Source organism: Girardinichthys multiradiatus, chromosome 18 (assembly GCF_021462225.1).
Source record: "Girardinichthys multiradiatus isolate DD_20200921_A chromosome 18, DD_fGirMul_XY1, whole genome shotgun sequence".
NCBI lineage: Eukaryota > Metazoa > Chordata > Actinopteri > Cyprinodontiformes > Goodeidae > Girardinichthys > Girardinichthys multiradiatus.
The window spans coordinates 50,799,312-50,818,247 of NC_061810.1; the positions used below are offsets into that span (position 1 = coordinate 50,799,312).

The 18,936-nt window shown below is 42.3% G+C and overlaps 1 protein-coding gene and 1 pseudogene across 1 annotated transcript; one reads left to right on the forward strand and one right to left on the reverse strand.

The window, feature by feature from the left end:
* Positions 1 to 524: 524 nt before the first annotated feature.
* On the reverse strand, positions 525 to 1,459 carry LOC124884731 (annotated as a pseudogene).
* An 11,836-nt stretch (positions 1,460 to 13,295) lies between these two features.
* On the forward strand, positions 13,296 to 14,213 carry LOC124884732 (putative gustatory receptor clone PTE03). The gene has a single exon (XM_047392779.1). The coding sequence runs from the start codon at positions 13,296 to 13,298 to the stop codon at positions 14,211 to 14,213; it is 918 nt and encodes a 305-aa protein (XP_047248735.1).
* The last annotated feature ends 4,723 nt before the right edge of the window (positions 14,214 to 18,936 follow it).

Below are 18,936 nucleotides of genomic sequence, written 5' to 3' on the forward strand. Positions count from 1 at the left end.
TCTTCAGTGTGCTTGTACTGCATTTTTTTTCAAAAGATTTCTTTAGATTATTGTGGAACCTCCTGTTGCATCTTAAACATTTTTATAACCTGAAATGCTCTGTTTAAATCAAACCAGTGATGCAACAATAAGGGTAATCCCAGCTTGCATTTATTTGGGTTATCCCAGTGATTACACTCATTACACTGAACAATATAAGAAGCCTTTCTCCAGCAGCCACTGGAACAAAGGAGAGGTAAAACCTGGCCTTATAATAATAATAATAATAATAGGTATTTATAAAAATTACAAATTACAATTTAAAACTGATCCAGGCCATTTGTCCACCTAGCAACAAAACTAGATAAATCCTGATGGCTTTTCAAAACTGGCTACTTTGAAATTAAACTGGAATGCCAAAACACTACTAAGCAGGGTTTGTTCTATAGAGAATTTCCAATCCAATGGTATAATATATTAAGATAAAATCATGTACTTTTTTTTACTGAAGACTAGAGAAGTAGAACATTTACAGTTATCTGTATTCATGTAAGTAGTTGATCATTAATTAACTTATTCCAGAACAACTGCTTACATGCATTTCTTATTTTTGTCAGCTTCATCCCATGCATGATGGGATTCAGAAGAGATTGAAATATCACAAAATACAGCGACAAAATAATCTGCAACCCACTCGGTAATGTAATTATATCGAACCTACTATGAAGACTTTCAAATAAACAGCCGGAGCAGAAGTTGAAGAGTGAAGCCAGGTGTTGATGGTTTTCTGTCTCGTCTGTTTAGACCCAGAGAAAACAACCATGAGGATGTAAGAATAAAAGATGGGCAGCAGGGGGACCAAGACTGTGAGGACAGTTCCAAACAGTCCATAAATGTTGTTCAATCTGGTGTCAGAACATGCTAAGTTAACAACAAGGTAGTTACGGCAAAATGTGCTGTTTAAAACATTTCCACACAGGGTTAGACGGACAGTTAATAATAATGTAATCAGACATTTTACAAAAGAGTACAGCCAGATCATAATAATCAAAAGAATAACCTTGTAATGAGTCAACATTATGTGATACTGGAGAGGATAACAGATAGCGAGGTATCTGTCATAAGACATGATAGCTAAATTACAAAACTCAATATTTACATAGGAGTAGAGGCAGAAGATCTGCAGGAAGCAGAGAAGAGCAGCAACTCTGTGAACATCAGAGAGGATCTGAACCAGCAAGAAGGGAAACAAGCCTGAGCTGCCGTACAGTTCATTCACAAACAGGCTGCACAGAAACATCTACATGGGTTCATGTAAGCTCCTGTTCACACAGATCACCACGATCATCAAGGTGTTGATAATCAGAATTATAATGTATAATACTGCAGTTATCAAGAAGTACAAGTACCGCAATCTTCCAACATCCATATAAGCTCCAAGAATGAAATAGGTCAGAGGGGAAGAAGTGGAGTTCAACATGTTTGGTTTAACGAGGAATCAAAAAAAGAAACTGAATCATAAATCAACACCACACATCCATGTGTAAGCTGTAGTAAACAGTAAGGTTTTCTGTCCTGATTTAAAGGAACCAACAGTTTCTGCACATCTCAGGTTTTTAGGCAGTTTAATCCAGAGCTGAGGAGCATAGAAATGCTGTTTCACCTTGTTCAGTTTTGGTCCTGGAAATGCAGAGTGAGCTGGTCTGTGTTAACTTGAGGGGTATGCATAGTTCATACCTGAATGCAGCAACTCTGAAATGTATTTAGGTCCAAAACCATTTAGTGTTTTTTAGACCATCAGCAAGATTTAAATTCCTCTGACAAGCACAGAGCCAATGCAGTGATTTAAGGCAGGGTGTAATGTGATCCATTTTCCTGGTGTTGGCCAGGACCGTAGCAGCAGCATTTTGGATTAGCTGTAGCTGCCTGGCTGATTTTTTACGGAGAATCAGTGAAGACACCAATAAATAATCTAACCTACTGAAAATACAAGCATCTGGTGGTTTTTTCTGCATGCACTGTGGTCTTTAACACCATGGAGTTTAGTTGAGTTCTGATTCATAACCTTGCATTTTTTAGACCAAAAATACCAACTTGTGTCATTTCTGCTTTAAGTTGGAAGATGTTCTGACCCATCAACTCACTGATATTTTGGACTTTTTTCCGGCCACTCTTCCATGAAGCCCAGCTCTATGGAGGCTTGTTGTGGTCCTATGGACAGATATTTCAGTCTCCGCTGTGGAACTCTGCAGCTCCTCCAGGGTTACCTTTGGTCTCTGTGCTGCCTCTACGTTTATTGCCCTCCTTTTTCGGTCTGTGAGTTCTGGTGGGCGACTCTCCTGGCAGGTTTCTTGTTGGTATCATGTGCTTTTGATTTAAAGATAATGGATTTGATGGAGCTCCAGATGCTGGATAGATATGCACATGACAATTTTCAGTTGTTTTTTATGCAATAAAAACATTTCAATTGCATGTTAGAATGTAACAAGATAGGTCAGAAGCCAAGGAGGGGATACTTTTGCAAGGCAGCATACATGACAGGCTGTATCTTATTCTTTTAAGGTATGTGTCTTGCAGAAAGCATAACTGGTGCATGTTGGTATTTTATGTCTTTAATTAAGTGTCAATGTTAATCCCTTATGGAAAAGTGATGCTAATTAGCTTTGTACCCGTTTTGCTGTGAATATAGCCAATGTTGTGAATGAATTTCACAAATGTTGGTAAATAAATTTGCATACAAAGGACAATATTAGACGTGAAGCAATACAAGACATCCTAAACTCACCCCTGTATCATTTCAAGCAGTTTGAGCTTAGACAGTAAAAAGTGTTTCATGTTCCATCTGCCGACCGACCCAAAAGACCTTGATGAGCAAGCTGTCAGAGGACACATTGGTACCTAGCTAAAAACATAAATACTGAATTTATGTTTTACATCTTACAAATGTTAAACTCTAGAGGGCGCTATTTCTTTAGAAATGTATATTGCAGAAAGGATTAACTGGATAACTGGATCCTATTTAGAGCTCCTATGCGCACATTATTTTATCTGTGTTAGACTATGATAAACTGAAATTATTCACTAATTAGACCAAATCCGGCTACTCTGTAGTTCTTCCCAAAAGTCTCGTTCAGGAACACATCTCATCAACTCACCCATGGAAAACATCCATGTCTGTCAAATTCACAAGCTGCGTGTCGATGAAGGGAACCTTCAGGTCAGCTTAGGACCTCCAGTCGAAAAACCCACCCGTCCTAAAAGGCAGGAAAAAACGTCTGGAGGCCTCAGAGAAATCTCGTTCTTGGCCAATCTGAACAAGAGATTTTGAATCTAATATGTATCATTATCATCTATTTTAAGGATCTTTCATGCCAATCAGGTCCTGGTTCATCATTCCTATTCACCACAATATATGTAACAGAAAACATTGACCTGTTGAACCTCTGGAGCTGAATATCACTAGAATGGATGCTCCCTTTCTATCAGAGTGCATAAACAGCTTGAATCAATTCAGAACATTAAAACGACATAAAGACCAGCTTGAAGTTATAACAGAAAATAGAAAAACATCAGGTAAATTCTCAGCAGCAACACAGTGTAGTTCAGTCACTGTCTTTGGTCTTCCTTGAACCTTCTTTAGTCTCTTAGATTGGTTCTTTACACCTTTATTGTTCTGCATCACATTTATCCTGGTTCAGGGTCCAACAAAGTCTTCATGTGTCCATCGGTCTCTGAGTCCCAAAAAGGTTACTTGTACGACCAGTCTCTGGATTGGTGTCATTCTGAGAAGACAGAGAATACTGACCAGTATCTTGCTAAGCCATGACATTAAAGTACCACATGTCTAATTAAACATCCTTCGTCCGTATATAATTGTATTCTTGATGTCTCCACAGTCCGATTACTGTTTGTGTCCATTTAACTGCTCTAAATATTCCCCTCTAAACCATTCAAAGCTCTAAATAATTAAAGAATATGAAACCAACTAATGTATCTAGTATCAAAACTTAAGTTGTGCAAAAAGGAGATTGTTGTAACTTCAGGGTCAACCCAGGCCAAAATAACAGATCTGCCTTTTATGGATAAAACTTACCTAATAAAAGAAATTGAAACCAAAGACATTTATCTTACCTTCCTAAATTAACAGAAACAGGAGAAAACGTTCAACAAAAAAGGCAGTTAAACCCTTACTAATCTCCTCTTAGTTATTACATCATGCATGTTATCCAAGCATCAGATGTCAGGGAACTCGTTCAGATCATAGTTGTAACAGAAGTATCACATGTAAATTGGGTATCGTTGTATCACCTTTTCTGTATTTCCTCAACGTCCTCCTTTATCATAGTCCAGTGCGATGATGATATGAACAAGGGTGTGATAACTTTCACAGCAGTGCTCAAACTCCAGCCCCGGGTACATAGGAATCTCAGAAAACAAAATAATTATGAGCAGAAATGAAACTTTGAAACCAAATTTAACAAGTTAAACTTTTAGATTAGAATTGTGCTGCAGCAAATATAAAATACATAAAGTTCTTAAGAAATAAAATAAATGGTCAAACCATTTTCCATTCAGAAAGAACTTTCTTCTAAAAGCTCTCTGAACAACAACCCAGGTCCAGCCTCCACATCAACGAAGGGAAACGTTCTGTAGGTCAATTTGGTTCCCTCTCATCACCTGTAAAAAGCTATTGATAGAGAGATCTGAACTGCTCCTTTTAGCAGTGATAATCAATTATATTCGCTCAGGGTTTTCATGCAAAAGAAAGAAACAGAAGTTAACAAGGATAGTTTAAGTAAACACCTTTTCCCCTGGAAGCATGAAGTGCCATTCTACCTCATCCTATCAGCACAGATATTGTTCTAAACTACAGGTCCTTATGGAATCAGACCTTCTCCACAATCTTCCTCAGGGTCCGGTCACCTCTTCTCGTTGTGCAGCGTTTTCTGCCACTTTTTCCTTCCCACAGACTTCCCACTGAGGTGCCTTGATACAGCACTCTGGGAACAGCCTATTCGTTCAGAAATGTCTTTCTGTGTCTTACCCTCTTGCTTGAGGGTGTCAATAGTGGCCTTCTGGACAGCAGTCAGGTCGGCAGTCTTACCCATGATTGGGGTTTTGAGTGATGAACCAGGCTGGGAGTTTTAAAGGCCTCAGGAATCTTTTGCAGGTGTTTAGAGTTAACTCGTTGATTCAGATGATTAGGTTCATAGCTCGTTTAGAGACCCTTTTAATGATATGCTAATTTTGGGAGATAGGAATTTTGGGTTTTCATGAGCTGTATGCCAAAATCATCCGTATTAAGACAATAAAAGACCTGAAATATTTCAGTTAGTGTGTAATGAATCTAAAATATATGAATGTTAAATTTTCATCATGACATTATGGAAAATAATGAACTTTATCACAATATGCTAATATTTTGAGAAGGACCTGTATGTATTTCTCAAACATTATCCCGAAAAGAGATAGATTAACATTGCACACTACTGTGTTTTTGTACACTAACTCAAAATAAGTTAAACAGTCTTCAATCTGATCCAGTGCCTAAAAATAGTTTGTCTGGTGCGCATTTTATTATCATTCAGAAATTAGTCATTTTATAAAACCGTGTGTGACCTCACCTCGTGTTATTTTATTCTTAAATCGATCTCATAAACTTGACTTAACCCGCCTTTGATCAGAGAGATACATATTCTCCACTGATAGTCTTCCTTTTTAAACAGATCAGATGACAATTTAACTTTGCTAATGTTTCTGCTATTTTGTTAATTTATCAGATTTCAGCTGATATTCTATAGTCAACTTCATCCTGTTACTGCAAGCTTTCAGATGAAGAAGTCAGTTTTCAACATTCAAAGTTTTCTTGTTTATTTACATTCTGTGTCCTTGTATGTGTGAATAATGTTGTATCTTCATGATACAAACTTAACTTAAACACTAATTATTTACTAATAAACACATTTTATGATACTTTGTCTCTCCTGCAAGTATTGTCAGTTTCCTTTCAGTTAAAAGGTAGCATCCAGTACCAGAGATCACAGCTCCGTTAGGGTTGGTTCCTTCACATTCTTATCTAAAAGATAAGTTTTAACTTCTATGCCAAGTGTTTAGCCCTTATTCGTCTGTATTCGGGGTGCGAATACTTAATGGAGTCTGCAATTTTGTGCTTTGTGCAAGGAATGTGATGTTTGGCGTTGTCTCTCCAACGTCTGGGACTTTTCGTAAAGAAGATAACGAGGGCCATAGGAGGCAGTTCATTCCTCCCTCCTAAGATATAAACCTCTTAGTTTGCTGATAGTCTGAGACTTTGTTTATAGCCACATCAAACACCGCTGCTGTTTTCCACTAACAAAGATTATGTTAATTGATTATTGTCTGTACACACAATCAAACAGTTCCCCATATAATTATTGAAAGACATCCAGATCACATTGTAGTTTCTCTATTTGCGAAAGATGTCAAAGCTATATTTTGCCTTAAAGAGAACATTGCTTTTTCTTCCTTTCAGTGACGAACATTTATTAAAATTCATTGTTTAAAGAGAACAAGCCTATTTTATTTTGTACACATAGACTGCCATAGTGCATCGCAAACACTAATTTATCTGTGAAAGACTTACTTGCGAAGACTTAGAATCCAGTATCCTAAACTGTAAAAACCTTTCAGATTGTAAATTTATTCAAGTTCCTGTTTTAAATTCTCCAAGCACTTCCGTCCTATTCCTGTTCTAATTTTCTGCTAATTCAAGTGTTTGACATTTAAAGTACATTCAACGCAGTTAAATCCACTATTAATGTTTATTTCGTAGGAGTCTCACCTCTGAATATTGTTTTATGTTCTCCTGGTGATGCTTTACTTCTTAGCAACTTTTCTAAGTCAAAACCTTGTTCTTTATGTGTTTTTATCTCTGTCTCTGTTCTGGGATCTAATCCAAAAACCATTTCCTGACCTTACTGGCCTTCTGAAGAATGTTTCCTGGACATCATTTATCTGGATGCTGAATTCCAATGTCACAGTGACCTGGCTGAACTGCACTAACAGGCCCATTAATCATTTCTCACGCCAATAACTTTTCCCTGAAGTAATCTATTATCAGAAGGCTTTCATGTTTACTCTTCTTCACAGAATTCATCTTATAATGGTAAAAACAATAATAACACTTTAAGCTTTAAGCCTCAACAGAACCAAGTAGTATGCTGTGCCAGAGTTCGCACCCAGGAACCTCTGTTCGTTGATGGAAACATGCATCACCAGTTTGAAATCACATTTGGGGACCGGAAGCTAAAGGCCAGTCCATAAAATTTCAGGAGAGATTTAAAATGTTCCAGTTTTTGTGCAGATCTAATATTTAGAGGCAGACCATCCCATTTAGAGTGAAGGCTCTGTCAGCTCCAGATTTAAGTTTAGACTTTGGCATGGATGGCATCAGTTGTCAACTGGACCTCATGGTTCTTCCCGGAGCATGAATAAACAGGATCTCAGATAGGTAAGACGGGGCTTGGCCGTTTAGAAAGAGGCCAAAACTGGAGTTAAATGTTCCTACTGTATTGTACCAGTCAGCAGACAAGCAGTTGCTTTTTGGACCAACTGGAGATGATGAGCAGAAGACTGGTCCAAGCCAGAGTACAGAGAGTTACATAGCCCAAAGTAACAAACAGATGAATAACACATTCAAAGACTTTGGCTGGAAGCTATGGCTTTACCTTTGATGGCTTGATTACTCAGTTTAAGGTTTTTTTAACGATTGTCTTAGAGTGAAGGGCTGAAGGGCCCAGAGCATTGTCAATATATGGACTAACAACGTTTCCAAAAAAGGCTATTTCCGTTTTGCTTTAATTTTATTTAAAAAAATTTAAGGATGTCCACTGTTTAACGTCTTCAAGGGATAGCATAAACAGATCAAATGTGCCTGCTTTTAAGGCAAAGAAATCTGCAAGTCATCGGCAAAGCAGTAAAATGAAATGTTATACCACAACAAAGTTACCCAAGGGGCAGCATATTTAGTGCAAACAAGACTGAACCCAAAACGGAGCCTCAACTAATAACTAAGAGGGGTTATTTTTAAGCTAAATGTGCCCGTATTCGCATAAAAAGTCCTTTCAGAGGACCACTAAAGAACAGATCTTTTAAGGCCAAGGCATAATTCAGCTGTGATAGGAGGATATCATGGCTGACCACTCATGCTTCTGTTTATCTTGCTGAGGAGTTGAAACACAATGCTGGTAGAACTCGTCGTACTTGTCGTCTTCCACTTTATCCGGGACCGGGTTGCGGGGGCAGCAGACTCAGCAGAGACACACAGACGTCCCTCTCCTCAGACACCTCCTCCAGCTCCTCTGGGGGGAGCCCAAGACGTTCCCAGGCCAGCCGAGAGACATAGTCCCTCCAGCGTGTCCTGGGTCGTCCCCTGGGCCTCCTCCCGGTGGGACCTTCCTGGAACACCTCCCAGGGAAGGCGTCCAGGAGGCATCCAGTATAGATGCCCGAGCAACCTCAACTGGCTCCTCTCGATGTGGAGGAGCAGCGGCTCTACTCCGAGCTCCTCCTGGATGGCCGAGCTCCACACCCTATCTCTAAGGGAGTGCCCGGCCACCCTACGGAGGAAGCTCATTTCAGCCGCTTGTATCCGGGATCTCGTTCTTTCGGTCATGACCCAAAGTTCATGGCGGTAGGTGAGGGTAGGAACGTAGACCGACCGGTAAATCGAGAGCTTCGCTTTTCGGCTCAGCTCTCTCTTCACCACAACAGACCGGCACAGCGCCCCTATTACTGCGGCAGTTGCACTGATCCGTCTGTCGATCTCCCGCTCCATTCTCCCCTCACTCATGAACAAGACCCCGAGATACTTAAACTCCTCCACTTGAGGCAGGAACTCCCTCCAACCTGAAGAGGACAAGCCACCCTTTTCCAGTCGAGAACCATGGCCTCGGACTTGGAGGAGCTGATCTTCATCCCAGCTGTTTCACACTTGGCTGCGAACCGCCCCAGTGCATGCTGTAGGTCTTGGCTAGAGGGGGCCAGCAGGACCACGTCATCTGCAAAAAGAAGAGACGAAATCCTCTGGTCCCCAAACCAGACCCCTTCCGGCCCTTGGCTGCGTCTAGAAATCCTGTCCATAAAAGTTATGAACAGGACCGGTGACAAAGGGCAGCCCTGCCGGAGTCCAACATGCACCGGGAACGAGTCCGACTTAGTGCCGGCAATGCGGACCAAACTCCTGCTCCGCTTGTACAGAGACCGGATGGCCCCTAATAAAGGGCCCCCGATTCCATACTCCTGGAGCACCCCCCACAGGGCACCACAAGGGACACAGTCGAATGCTTTCTCCAGGTCCACAAAGTACATGTGGACCGGTTGGGCAAACTCCCATGAACCCTCGAGTACCCTGTAGAGGGTATAGAGCTGGTCCAGTGTTCCACGGCCGGGACGAAAACCACACTGCTCCTCCTGAAGCCGAGGTTCGATTATCGGCCGGACTCTCCTCTCCAATACCCTGGCGTAGGCCTTACCAGGGAGGCTGAGGAGTGTGATCCCCCTGTAGTTGGAACACACTCTCCGGTCCCCCTTCTTATGAAGGGGGACCACCACCACAGTCTGCCAGTCCAGAGGCACTGTCCCCGACCGCCACATAATGTTGAAGAGGCGTGTCAACCATGACAGCCCCACAACATCCAGAGACTTGAGGTACTCAGGGCGGATCTCATCCACCGCCGAAGCCTTGCCACCGCGGAGCTTTTTAACCACCTCAGTGACTTCAGCCCGTGTGATGAAAGAGCCCAACCCCGAGTCCCCAGCCTCTGTTTCCAACAGGGAATGCGTGATGGCAGGATTGAGGAGGTAATCAAAGTACTCCTTCCACCGCCTGATAATACTGTACACCGCCAGACTGTACTTCTTGAGGAAGCTTAGGTCCTTTGGTGTTTGCAGCAAGATGCTGCATATCTTCTATAAGTCTGTTGTGGAGAGTGTGATCTCTTCTGCCATCATCTTCTGGGGAAGCAGCATCAGATCCAGGGACTTAAAAAAGCTCAACAAGCTGATAAAGAAGGCTGGCTGTGTTCTAGGGACTCTAGGGCATCCTCTTCATGAGACTGTCCTACAACAACAGAGTGTCTTCAGTCAGAGGATTCTTCAGATCTGCTGTAAGACGGAGCGCTACAGGACATCCTTCCTGCCCACAGCCATCAGCATCTACAACGGCTCTTTGAAGAAACCTTCATAATATGAGCTACAACAACATTTAATTTCCCTTTGGGATTAATAAAGTATTTTTGAATTGAACTGAATTTCCTCAGTCGAGGTCAGCAGTCTCACACCCCCACAGTAAACAGTGTTGATGAAGCACCGCTTCCCCCTCCTGAGGCGCCGGACGGTTTGGCAGAATCGCTTCGAGGCCAACCGGTAGTCCTTCTCCATGGCTTCACCGAACTCCTCCCAGGTCCGAGTTTTTGCCTCTGCCACAGCCCGGGCAGCGGCACGCTTGGCCTCACGATACCCGTCAGCCGCCTCAGGAGTTCCACAAGCCAACCACAGCCGATAGGACTCCTTCTTCAGCTTGACAGCGTCCCTTACTGCCGGTGTCCACCGCCGGGTTCGGTGATTGCCGCCGCATCAGGCACCGCAGACCTTACGGCTGCAGCTACGGGCAGCAGCATCGACAATGAATGTGGAGAACATGGTCCACTCGGACTGTATGTCTCCAACATCCCCCGGAATCTGGCCAAAGCTCTCCTGGAGGTGGGAGTTGAATACATCCCTGGCCAAGGGCTCTGCCAGATGTTCCCAGCAGACCCTGACTATGCACTTGGGCCTGCCAAGTCTGTCCGGCTTTCTCCTCTTACAGTGGATCCAACTCACCACCAGGTTGTGATCACTGTACAGCTCAGCCCCTTTCTTCACCCGAGTGTCCAAAACATGCAGCCGAAGGTCTGATGATATGACAACAAAGTCGATCATCGACCTCCAGCTTAGGGTGTCCTGGTGCCAAGTGCACTGATGGACACCCTTATGCTTGAACATGGTGTTCATTACGGACAATCCTTGAGACTCCAGAGTAGAAGAGTGCCCAGCCCTTCTCAAGGAGATTGGTTCCAGAGCCTGACTATTTCTAGTCGATATCTCTCGACCTCCCGCACAAGCTCAGGCTCCTTCCCTCCCAGCGAGGTGACATTCCACGTCCCTAGAGCCAGCCTAAGCATCCGGGAATCGGCCGCCGAGGTCTCCATCTTTGTCTGCTGCCCACTCCTCTTTGCACCGGTCCCTTATGGTTCCCCCTGCGGGTGGTGGCCCCACTGGGGGATGGCCTCGCGTCTCTCATTCGGGCTTGGCCCAGCCGGGTCCCGTGAGGAGCAACCCAGCCACCAGGCGCTCTCCGACGAGTCCCGACCCCAGGCCTGGCTCCAGGGTGGGACCCCAGCTCCACCATGCCGGGCGACGTCACGTGCCTCACTTTAATAGTCCTCATGAAGGTGTATTGAACCGCTCTTTGTCTGACCCGTCACCTAGAGCCTGTTTGCCATGGGAGACCCTACCAGGGGCATTTAAGCCCCAGATAACATAGCCTCTAGGATCATTCGAGCACTCAAACCCCTCCACCACGTTAAGGTGGCGGTTCAAGGAGGGGGCTGGTAGAACCTTCCTGCATTTTCAAATTTTGTTAATAAACTTTTCAAATCTGCCTCTTGTGGCTTGTGTGCTGTTTGGGTCTGATCTGGTTCAGAGTTAGAACAAATATAAATAACTCTAAATTAAAGAATTAGATTCCTCTCTAATAGAAGTACCTCATGACGTGTTACCAGTGGTCTGGGTGAGAGTGCATGCAATGTTTTGGCACGAGTTTTGAGGTCTGGGTCCGGAACATGAGGCAGCAGCACATGTCCCTTAGCTGTGAATGACTGTGTGTCTCTGTGTTGCTCCAGTGACGAACTGGTGACCCATCCAGGGTGAACCCCACCTCTGATCCACTGACTGTTAGAGATAGGCACCACCAACCAGCTCAGACACTGAACTGAAGTCCGTGTGTACCTTTGCTGCAAATTAACAACCCACCATGCAAGTGTTTGTATGCCGCCAATGCCTGTAGATGCATATTTCACACAGAATCCTAGTGGAATCATAGTTTGGCGCCATCTAGCTGTTGGAATTTTGACCAGTTATGTCTAATTTAGATCATTTGCATTGTAACTACCAAACTTTATATCTATAGTATGTGTTATATTCAGATTAACAATCAATTTTGTTTTAGAACCAGCGAAAAACACAGGTAATTATTTTTTTATATAATTATATATAAAGTGATGCAGTAAGACATTAAGGGGAAACAGGTTTAATTGATGTTTTCTTCAGATTTTCTTCAGATTGAAACTTTCTCTGATGTCTGGGGAAACCATCACATCTGCTCTGCGGTAGCAACGAGCCAAAGTTGGTAATAAGTTTACCTTTCACATCTTCTCAGCTTTTTGAAACTGTTCATTGGAGTAAAGTGTGATGTTAATGAGGTGGGCATGACCTCTGCCTCAGATATGTATCTCTTCCTGTCGTCTTCAGGTGAATAAGAGCTGGAGCTCTCCTTTAGTATGTTCAGTGCTGGTGTGGTTGATCTTGCTTAAGTCCAAACTCAGCTGTCAATGACTGATGTAATGTAACTGAAGTTGTTGTTCTGTCTCTCCTCTCAAACATTTGCAGCTTTTTCTTCCAGGTTCTCACAGCTTTGCATTAATGTTGTTTTTGACCAATGTTTTGATCTAGAATGGGTTTTCTCCTCAGGAAAAATTCTCCACAAACTGAGAAGAGACTCAAAGGGTCTACCTGTGTTTGAATTGTTTTGTCAAGGTCTGAACTGAATGTTCTGATGTGAAGAGTTTCTGTTTGAACAAATGAAACTGATTTTTCTTTAGTTGGTTTCCAACTGATGAATAGAGATCTTGTTTGATGAGGATTAAAAAGCAAAGGGTCTGTTTTTCCATCCCTGTAAAAGCAGATTCTAAAAAAGGTCAAATCTGTTTTCTTTGTTAGTTGATGCCGAACCAGATATTTCCATCATGAATGACTCAGGTCATCTTGCATGTTTGTTGGACAGTCCTTCCGGTCTGAAATGTCTGAAGCTGATCTAAAAGAAGATTTTTAAGGAAGAGTTTGGATTTATTTTAATGATAATTTCAGCAAAAAGACGACTCATTTATGTTCTCTCATACGTGCACCTGATCCGAATCTGTATGTCTGCAGGCTGTCAGCTGGACTGGTTTGGACCACGTAGACTTATGTTGGGTCTGCTTCTTTGTTCTATGGCTCTGAAATCTTCAGCATCTCTTTGACATGAATGAAAACGTTGAGATCGTGTTTGTGCTCCAAGGTCTGAACGACTCACTGGCAAACCGTCAGATATTCTTCGCCCTCACCCTGATGTCGTACCTCTTCACCATCTCTGTGAACCTGACCCTCATTCTCACTGTATGTGTGGATAAAGCCCTCCACCAGCCAATGTACATCTTCATGTGCAACCTCTGCTTCACTGGAATCTGTGGAGCCTCCAGCTTCTACCTGAAGCTGCTTCTGGACCTTCTGGCCGACGCTCACGTCATCACTTACCCAGGCTGCTTGATGCAGATGTTTTTCATTTATGCGTATGTCTTCTGCCAGTTAACCAGTCTAACTGTCATGGCGTACGACCGCTACCTGGCCATCTGCCAGCCGCTGCATTACTGGGCTCTGATGACGGTCCAGAAGGTGGCGCTGCTGTTGCTACTCACCTGGTGTTTGTCGCTGCTGGAAACAGCTGTGGGCCTTGTCCTGATCGCCAGGCTGCCCATCTGCAGCCACCACATGACCAGGATCTTCTGCACCAGCTGGGAGGTGGTGAAGCTGTCCTGCTCTGACACCATCGCCAACAACCTGTATGGGGTCATGATCATGTTCCTGCACCTGGTGCAGATTGTAGTCATCCTGGTCTCATACGTGCACCTGATCCGAACAGCCGCCCGCTCTCAGACCGACCGCAGGAAGTTTGCTCAGACATGCTTACCTCACCTCGTCTCGCTGTTAGTCTTCTCCGCCTCGCTACTGTTTGAGATGCTATATTCCCGTTACGGCAGAGGCTCCATGCCACCATTGCAGAACGGACTGGCTGCAGAGTTCCTCGTGGTGCCGCCCATCGTCAACCCCATCATCTACGGCATGAACCTGCAACAGATCAGAACCCGGATCCGACTCCAGTTCACCTTCAAACGTTCTTAAAATAAAATAACAGCAAAAATGTGAGCATATCAATTACAGTCTGTAAGAAAACATTCACTGTATATTGAATTGTTTAAAATGTGCCACAGAGTCATAAAAATACAGTTTCTGTTGGTGCTTCTATATGATGTTTAATTAAGCCTTCTATGAAAAATCTGTTACACATATAGTACCTGCACTGGTAGAAAATAACTGTACCAACAGTACTTCATACAAATAAAATGGTTAAGGCCTAAAACACACAATAACTCTAAAATGTACCTTTACAACAGCACTCAGCTTTTCTATGGTTTGGGTTAAACTTTGAATGGGAGGTTTACTTCACACTTTCACCACTTGCTTGCTCAGTATGAGGGATTGCTGCTAAGTTAACTTGACTTGTTGCAATCAGCTGGATTTACTTGGCAAATTAAACTGAGCTTGACTGCATTGTTTTATAACAAAAATGTCTGTAATGAAAACCAGTTTATATGATTTTGATTGACATGACTATATTTCTTTAATAAACTGGATCTCATTGCCTTGAGAAAGCCTCTTTGTGAACCTGTTGTGACTATGAATCTGAAAATATTATTTAATATTAATAATTTAATATTTTATCAAATAATATTTGGGTCTGTTAAGGATTGTCCTGTGAATACCAGCCCAGTAAGGTGATGGTTTTAGGACAAAATAGAAAGGTGTGAGACGAGCTCTGACATTATTGAACAGCATAAACTCTGCACATATATGGAATGAATTCACACAATTTATTAAAATACAAGAATTTATTAACAAAAATAAGTCAACTCAAAGTCAAACATATTTCAATCAACAAACTCTTTACTTTGCTAAAACAATCCAACTAAACTACCAAGCAGAATTAAAGAATAAAGAAGACTAATGGACTATGTACAATATAAACAAGTTGATTAAAGATGATTGATAATTATGACCAAAAGAGTGATGCAACATTACCATGCAATGTTTATGTTTGAGAACCAAGGATTATCTTGAAGAATCTGGAAATGAAGTTAAATTAGTCTTGGAACCAAGTTAGACAATAATCAGCAAACGTTTAGACAACCATTCACAATGCAAGATCAGATAAAATATTATTTTAATAAAATAATGTTTTAAATAATGATCTGCTGAATAAAACCAACCTTCTAGATGACTAATTCTCAATGGTGTCTCATTAGCTGCCTTTATTTATTAAAATAATATTTGAAGAAATATTATTAAGGAAATGTTTTGGAAAAGAGCCAAATCTTTCTGGAGAAATGGGTCTTAATGGTGTTTACTTAGTTATCAAATCTAGTAAAATAATGTTAGGGACACATTATTTACTAGATTGAAAATCAACAACCTTTCTGTTAAATACTCTTTAGCAGCAACCACGTGTTCTTACTGGTTAGCGTTGAGCTAACAAAGAAGCTAATAGCTTAGCACCAGAATCAACACATACATTTAAAATACCAGGGTAATAAAAGGGTTAAAATGCATAAGCGCGGACGACACGTTATGATCAATGTTCTGTTTAAAATCACCCTTTAAGTAAAGTTTGACTTAACTTTAAAACACACAAAGAACACAAACAGGGCACCTGTGCTGCAGATAGCCTGCTAGCACCAAGGTAGCCGAGTTTCACAAAAACAAAACTAAACTTCATAATTGAAAACGTTCAGATTATTTCATCCTAACTGTTAATCTGCCCAAACCTAACCTCTGACCATGATGAGGAAATGTTGTCCAAGGGGCGATGAAGTTTGAAGAAGGTATCCACAGTGAACAAAGGGTTAGCTTCCCGCTAACCTCCTAAGCTTCTCACGATCAGAAGGTGCGTTCGTTCTGTGAACAAAGGGTTAGCTTCCCGCTAACCTCCTAAGCTTCTCACGATCAGAAGGTGCGTTCGTTCTGTGAACAAAGGGTTAGCTTCCCGCTAACCTCCTAAGCTTCTCACGATCAGAAGGTGCGTTCGTTGTGTGAACAAAGGGTTAGCTTCCCGCTAACCTCCTAAGCTTCTCACGATCAGAAGGTGCGTTCGTTCTGTGAACAAAGGGTTAGCTTCCCGCTAACCTCCTAAGCTTCTCACGATCAGAAGGTGCGTTCGTTGTGTGAACAAAGGGTTAGCTTCCCGCTAACCTCCTAAGCTTCTCATGATCAGAAGGTGCGTTCGTTCTGTGAACAAAAGGTTAGCTTCCCGCTAACCTCCTAAGCTTCTCATGATCAGAAGGTGCGTTCGTTCTGTGAACAAAGGGTTAGCTTCCCGCTAACCTCCTAAGCTTCTCACGATCAGAAGGTGCGTTCGTTGTGTGAACAAAGGGTTAGCTTCCCGCTAACCTCCTAAGCTTCTCACGATCAGAAGGTGCATTCGTTGTGTGAACAAAGGGTTAGCTTCCCGCTAACCTCCTAAGCTTCTCACGATCAGAAGGTGCGTTCGTTCTGTGAACAAAGGGTTAGCTTCCCGCTAACCTCCTAAGCTTCTCATGATCAGAAGGTGCGTTCGTTCTGTGAACAAAGGGTTAGCTTCCCGCTAACCTCCTAAGCTTCTCACAATCAGAAGGTGCGTTCGTTGTGTGAACAAAGGGTTAGCTCCGGAGCTGTAGCTGGGCGGCTCGTCCTGTCCGCTGCGGTCTCTGCTGTCTTCCTTCCAGGCTGGGAGACCGCGTCTTTGTAGAGGTTTCTCTCGAACACCGTTTGCGTCTGCGGGGCCTCGGAGAGACAGTCAGTAATGCTTGTACCTTAATTACCCCCGTTCATGAATGAAAATACCGGATACACGGACAGTATTACATCCGTACTTATCTTTGCATATGATCGATGATCTTATGGCTTCCTTGGATCCGATGAAGAGTTTATGTCTTTTTTCCAGCAAAAGACATCAGCGCGCTGGGCCTCCCCTGACCAGTACTTCTCGAAGGCCGTGTGGAAAGAGGGCGGATGTAGCAACAGCTGTGTTTTTATTCAGGAAGTGGCATCACAGGAAGTCCGCAGTTATCCCGTTTCCTGGCTGTGCCGGAAGAAGGTTAATGCACTTTATTTTGAAAGTTCAGAAAGGTCCGTACCGGAGTTTAATGTTGAAATCCATGGCTGTGGGTCCCAACAGTTTATTTCAATAAGTCTTTCATTACTTACTTTGTTTTAGTCTGAAATAAATCAGAATCAGCTTTATTGCCAAGTTCGTACATACAAACAAGGAATTTGACTCCGGTACACTTTGCTCTCTGGGTTTTTAAATATATTTTAAATATATTTATGCATATATATCATATGTCCTTAAATATACACATATGCAAAGGTGCATTTGCGACTTCAGTATGAGGTTGTTTTGTACAGAGAAACAGTCTGGGAGAAGAAACTGTCTCTGTGGCAGCTGGTTTTAGTGAACAGTGCTCTGTAGCGCCACCTGAAGGTAAAACTATGAACAGTTTATGTGCAGGGTGTGTGGGGTCGGCAGAGATTTTGGCAGCTCTTTTCTTGACCCTAGACCTGTATAAGTCCTGGATGTAGGGAAGGTCAACCCTGATTTTTCTCTCTGCAAACCTGATTATTTGTTGCTAGCATATCTTGTTGTTTTTTTTAAACTTAGTGACTGTAATCAGTTAGTTGTTAGTCATTTAACTACAATTAAAGTTATTTTTAAGTTGGCTTGCAGCTGATGCATTTGCAGTTGGGTTCTTGACCAGTTCACACAAACTAACTGGGCCCAGATTCCTCTGAAAAAGAATTTCAAATTAAAATCTTAAAAAAGAAATAAATTTTAGTTAATTTCCTTAGATTTCCAAATGAAACATTTCATTTAGTACACATTTGTTCAGCATAAAAGCCACCATAGTTCCCAGTAAAACATATTGTCGGCAGCATTATGATCTAGGGTCATTTTTCTTCAGAACAAACAGAAGTTTTCATCGAGGGCGAAATATTTATTTCCAAATATCAGTCTGTTTTAGCTCAGAACCTCCAGATGTCTTCACCATCTGAAGAACCTAAGAGATGCAGAGTGGGTTCAAAGCCCCGCTCTGTCTGTCCCAGTCGTTGTGTCCTTGAGCAAGACACTTCACCCTCCTTGACTGCTGATGGTGGTCAGAGGGTCCGGTGGCACCAATTGTATGGCAGCTTCACTTCTGTTAATCTGTACCCAGAGCAGCTGTGGCTACAATGTAGCTTTCCACTGTCAGTGTGTGAATGGCTGATTGTAGTGTAAAGCGTATTGGAGACCTCAGACACGATTAAGCGATATACAAGTTCAGGCAATTTACCAAAGTGAGACATGGGATACCGATTCCTACTGAAGACCAGATAATGAAATTAAATGCAGAGACGCTTAAACAAAATGTTTATTAAGCCCGACGAAGCTGTGTGTGGTTAGATTTTTCTGTTTAATCACAGATAAATCAGACATAGTAACAGTTGCGATTGTGCTTCCACTTGAAAACTATTCTTTTATGTCTTACCTTTACACAGGTACCATAGGTTTGCATGTAGACCTTATAACTGTGGAGCTATAATTGATTTATTTCAGATATGTAATTTCAGGTGGAATTTGCTTTGAAAACCCTTAGGCTTGACAGGTTAAGGCTGCAGCAGCAGACACTTCTGTTACCAGGCTTTTATTATGTGTTTCTGTTGAAATTTACAGGATAAATGTCACATTATGCAGGTACATCACAAGAAATGTTGTTAAAAGTTCAATATTTTTTATCTCATTTCAGAAAGTGAAGCTCTAATTATTTAGATTCAT

Bases quoted from the DNA above. Each gene is read 5' to 3' on its own strand.
- LOC124884732 (XM_047392779.1), top strand. From the start codon at position 13,296: ATGAATGAAAACGTTGAGATCGTGTTTGTGCTCCAAGGTCTGAACGAC.